The sequence below is a fragment of the Peromyscus californicus genome, unplaced genomic scaffold (assembly GCF_007827085.1).
Source record: "Peromyscus californicus insignis strain IS unplaced genomic scaffold, ASM782708v3 Scaffold_23__1_contigs__length_62951481, whole genome shotgun sequence".
In the NCBI taxonomy this organism is placed as follows: Eukaryota; Metazoa; Chordata; class Mammalia; order Rodentia; family Cricetidae; genus Peromyscus; species Peromyscus californicus.
In genome coordinates, this window is record NW_026294534.1 from 19,761,315 (window position 1) to 19,766,314 (window position 5,000).

At 43.1% G+C, this 5,000-nt stretch overlaps 1 protein-coding gene across 1 annotated transcript in view; it reads left to right on the forward strand.

Annotated features, from left to right (window-relative positions):
- Positions 1-7: 7 nt before the first annotated feature.
- Positions 8-5,000, forward strand: part of LOC128119003 (neuronal acetylcholine receptor subunit beta-3-like) — a gene marked incomplete at its 5' end in the record, with an annotated part of 6,552 nt that continues 1,559 nt past the window's right edge. Inside the window, 3 exon segments of the mRNA XM_052751942.1 lie at positions 8-61; positions 63-728; positions 3,104-5,000. The exon segment at positions 3,104-5,000 is cut by the window's right edge and continues 1,559 nt beyond it. Of these exon segments, the coding sequence (XP_052607902.1) occupies positions 8-61; positions 63-728; positions 3,104-3,238 (855 nt within the window).

Below are 5,000 nucleotides of genomic sequence, written 5' to 3' on the forward strand. Positions count from 1 at the left end.
ATCCTGGACTTACGATGGGAGCATGGTCGACCTCATTCTGATCGACGAAAATGTTGACCGGGAAAGACTTTTTTGATAACGGAGAGTGGGAGATACTAAATGCAAAGGGGATGAAGGGCAACAGAAGAGAAGGTTTTTATTCCTACCCGTTTGTGACCTACTCTTTTGTTCTGAGACGCCTGCCGTTGTTTTACACGCTCTTTTTGATAATCCCCTGCCTGGGGCTGTCTTTTCTCACGGTCCTGGTATTCTACTTACCTTCTGATGAAGGGGAAAAGCTTTCACTCTCAACCTCGGTTTTGGTTTCTCTGACGGTGTTTCTCTTAGTAATTGAAGAAATAATCCCGTCTTCTTCGAAAGTCATCCCTCTCATCGGCGAGTACCTCCTCTTCATTATGATTTTTGTTACCCTGTCCATTATTGTCACAGTTTTCGTCATTAACGTTCACCACAGATCTTCTTCAACCTACCATCCCATGGCCCCCTGGGTGAAGAGGCTGTTTCTGCAAAAACTCCCGAGATGGCTTTGCATGAAGGACCCCATGGACCGCTTCTCTTTCCCCGATGGAGAGGAGAGGAAAGCAGCCGTGCGAGGCAAAGTCTCAGGGAAAAGGAAGCAGACGGCTCTTAGTGATGGAGAAAGAGTTCTGGTCACTTTCCTGGAAAGGGCGGCTGAGTCCATCAGATACATTTCAAGGCACGTGAAGAAGGAGCATTTCATCAGCCAGGTGAGTCTGCTGTGCTGTGACAGTGCGGTCGCTGAGGAGCGGGCCAGAAAGCCACGCTGGTGTCCCTTAAAACAGAATGTGGTCCTCGTTCACAATGGCGTTATCACCTAGCCTCTGTAAGGCATATAAAACAAGCCCAGCAAACCATAGGAACTTTTAGCATTAAGTTTTTAGAAAAAAAAAAGTTCACAGAAGGAAGCATCATGACTAAAACTAAGCGGCTGCAGATTCAGGGCTATAATTCCTCAACTGCATTTTAAAGAATTCAATTGCACCTTTAAAGGGGTTACCCTGATCTGTGGTAATTTTCACTGCTTCATGCTATGATGTTTTTCTTTCTTTTTTTTCAAGACAGGGTTTCTCTGTGTAGCTTTGGCACCTTTCCTGGAACTCACTCTGTAGACTAGGCTGGCCTTGAATTTACAGAGATCCGCCTGGCTCTGCCTCCCGAGGGCTGGGATTAAAGGCATGCCCCCCCCCCCCCATGATGTTTTTAAACCCAGTGTTTAGAAATGTGTTTCATGACTAGAAAGAATCAAAATTTGAAAAGTAATACAAGTTCAGTTGCAACAGATACTTCATCAAGGGAAAGGGAACTGGTTACTTAGTGTAGACATTACAGAAAATCAAGGACAGGTGATTCCCTCCTGGGATCCCAGCTACCCAGGAAGCTGAAGATGCAGAGTCTGAGATCGACATGGTTCACATAGTGAGATCGTGTCTCGGAAACAAATGCCTAGGTTGCAGAGGCACCACCACCCTGGCCACATCCACCCCTCTCCTGTGTGACATGTCACATTGTCAGAACTTCATGTTTTTTTGAACCTACCTTGAAGAACAGGACAAGGGAAAAAAAAATGACAAAATCTGTCAGTACACAGGCTGAAAGTAGCCTTTATTTCTGCACCATCTACAGGCAGGGTTTGGGTCATTTTACTCTAAAATTCTTGAAAATTAGATCAAGGCTCATGAACAGGTTTATGAAAGTGTTTTTGGAAGCACACTTTATATTTTATCTTGTCTTCATAGCTTCAGTGTGATTCATTTTCTCTCTTAACTCTTTATCATATTTTTCGTACAATTAAGGATTTTGATTTAAAAACAAAAGACTAGAAAAACACCTTCTCTTCCAGATATGCTTCAGCTATTAGGGAAGGAGTTTCTGTTTTACTTTTTATATCTTTTGTAAATACTAATATAAATACTTAAGTGGGTTTTAAAAAGTATGACCAGCACAGATAATTTGAAAAACTCAGACAAGAGGATCATAATCACTAGTAATCCCACTACCTAAGGTTAACATTCTAGCATTTTGCTCTTGCTTGTGCGTTTTATGCTACAGTTTTGTTTCTAAACTTGGAAAGCTCAGGACAGCCTGCTGTCCCCCTTCTGCCAGCGGGTGGGCCTCCTGCTCTATTCCGTCTTTACCAAATCCTTGTCTACAGGTACTGCAACTGAAAACGTTGATCACAGTACTCAACTGGTTAGCAATTCCCTGTACAGTGTCCTGGTTTCCCCTGGCAATCTATCATGAGGCTCAGTACTGCTTCAAGATTCCTGGGGAGATGAAACTGTGTGTCCTTAGAATATAGCAGGTCCTCTCCTTCCCCCATCTGCTTCCCTCTCCTCTCTCCTCTTTCAAGATCTGAAGTGGTTCCAACTGAGTGTGCTTTCTTTTTTGTGATCATACTCTAAAGCTTCCAGGGGAACTGCTATAAGCTTGAGACCATGTATAGAAACTGGACTCTGTGTCCCTTTAAAGGTGAGATCCCATGCTTCTCTTGCAGGTTTCTCTAGCCTATGGCTTGTTCCTTCCTGGACCTGCTGCTCCACACCTGGTACCTATTCCCCCATGACATCCCAGCCTAACTAAAGTCTCCATAGAACCCTTTCTTATAATGTCCCAACTGTCATTTCCTCTGTTCCTCAGTCCTGTCTTCTGGAGCTAGAGGAGCCATGGCCACATGTGGAGTAGGAGGAAAATCCTGTGATATTTACCTAAAAGTGCTCTAAAGATATCCATTTGTGATAGGCACATCAGGAAGCATTGTATAAAAATCAGGTGTTTTTTTTTTTTTGTGTGTGTGTGTGTTTGATTAGCAATATTTCCAAGTATACAAATAATTCTATAGTTTTTGTTTTACATCTTCACTGTAATAAGTGTTCCTAAACACTCAACTTGTAAGTTATTTTCTTGGGATATGATGAACAACATCCCTGGTTATATCTAAGTCCATGTCATTAGTGATGTGCATATACATTTTGAAAGCTTAAAAATGTGTCATAAATCCAATATTGCTCTTTCTACATCTCTTAATGAGTTCAAGAGAGCTGCTCAGCTTCTGGAATGACAGGTGCCTTTTTCTTTTTTGCAGGTAGTGCAAGACTGGAAATTTGTGGCTCAAGTTCTTGACCGGATCTTCCTGTGGCTCTTTCTGACTGTTTCAGTTTTGGGCTCCATTCTGATTTTTATTCCAGCCTTGAAGATGTGGCTGCACCGTTTCCATTAGGAATGACTCTCCAGATCCATTTAGAAGACACTCAGAGATGAGTCCCACCTTAGGACTAACGGCTGCTGGCATGTTCACAGAATGCAGATGCATGCACTAGCTGTCGTACCCTCATCCTGTCACCTGAGCTTCCTGTGATGGAAGTTCCCCTGGAAGCTTTAGAGTATGATCACAAAAAAGAAAGCACACTCAGTTGGAACCACTTCAGATCTTGAAAGAGGAGAGAGGAGAGGGAAGCAGATGGGGGAAGGAGAGGACCTGCTATAGAAGACACTCAGAGATGAGTCCCACCTTAGGACTAATGGCTGCTGGCATGTTCACAGAATGCAGATGCATGCACTAGCTGTAGTACCCTCATCCTGTCACCTGAGCTTCCTGTGATGGAAGGACACTTTGATCTAATGTGATGGGTTGCTGCCTTTAGAAATGGATTTGGACAATTCAAGGGGGACTCCAAGTTACATTTTTGTGCAGAAGTTCCCAAATTCCTGCATCTATTCATCCCCACAGTCCTGCACATCTCTATCCCCTGCATCTGCTTATCCCCTGGATTCTTCTATCTGCTCATCCCTAAATGCCTGCATTTTGCCCATCCTGGTACTCCTGGTATCTGCCCAGACTTGGTGGTTGGCCTGAGCTGCATACTGGTGCCATGTGGTACTTACTTCTCTACCAGTGTGGGTGAACACATTTTGACAACAGTTTCAGGATTTATATAGGTACAATTCTTGGTCTAGAACACTGTTAGTACAATGGTCCAAGATGCCACTTTTCAATGAATGCCCCGAAAATATGGTGTTCATTGGAAATGATCTTGATCGACTATGACAGCTCTCTAAGACGAGTGTTACTGGAAGTTTGTTGATTGCGTTGCAAAGCTTTTCTAACGGTGCAAATAGGAGCTCTGGTGATTTGTGACTTGCTGTGGGATCTCATCAAAATAACTTAGAACAGAAAAGCAGTCATTAGTTACTAGGACTACGTTCATTAATACATGTCTTTCTGCTCTTAGGAAATGTAGAGTGCTGAATATTCTTGGATCATGATTTTGGATAATGTCTTAGCCAGTGTTCTATTGCCATGAAGAGACACTGTGATCATTACAACTGTTATCAAAGAAAGCATTTAATTGGGAGTTTTCTTACAGTTCCATTAGGTTTAGTTCATTATCACTATAGTGAGAAGCATGGAGACATACAGGTAGACATGGTGTGTTGGAGAGGTAGCCAATGGTTGTACGTACATCTGGATCTGTAGGCAACAGCAAGAGAGAGACACTGAGACTTGGGCTTTTGAAACCTCCAAACCCACTCTCAATGACATACTTTCTCTAACAAGGCCACACCTACTTCAACAAGGCCACACCTCCTAATCCTTCTTAAGTAGTGCCACTCCCTGATGATTAAGCATTAACATATAGGAACCTATGGGGGTCATTCTTATTCAGACCACCACAGAATTGGTTTCCACTGAGTCTTCCACCTTCCCACCCCCCCCAACCCCCACCACCCGTGTCTCCTTCCTTTCCTTACCCCACCCCACGGCTCCTCTAGGACTGAGGGGGAACATCGATCAGATTGACTTTGCTGCTGCTAAGAATCCCTCCCATGTTTTGTTAAAAGAGTCTGTTCTCCACAATGATGAAAGCCTGTCTGCTCTGCTTATTTTAGACATGGTTCTTCTAAGTAGTTTGTTCCTGATATTTGAAAACCCCAATCTCAGGTTTTATTTTTAGATTATTGTCATTGTAAAACACAGTAAG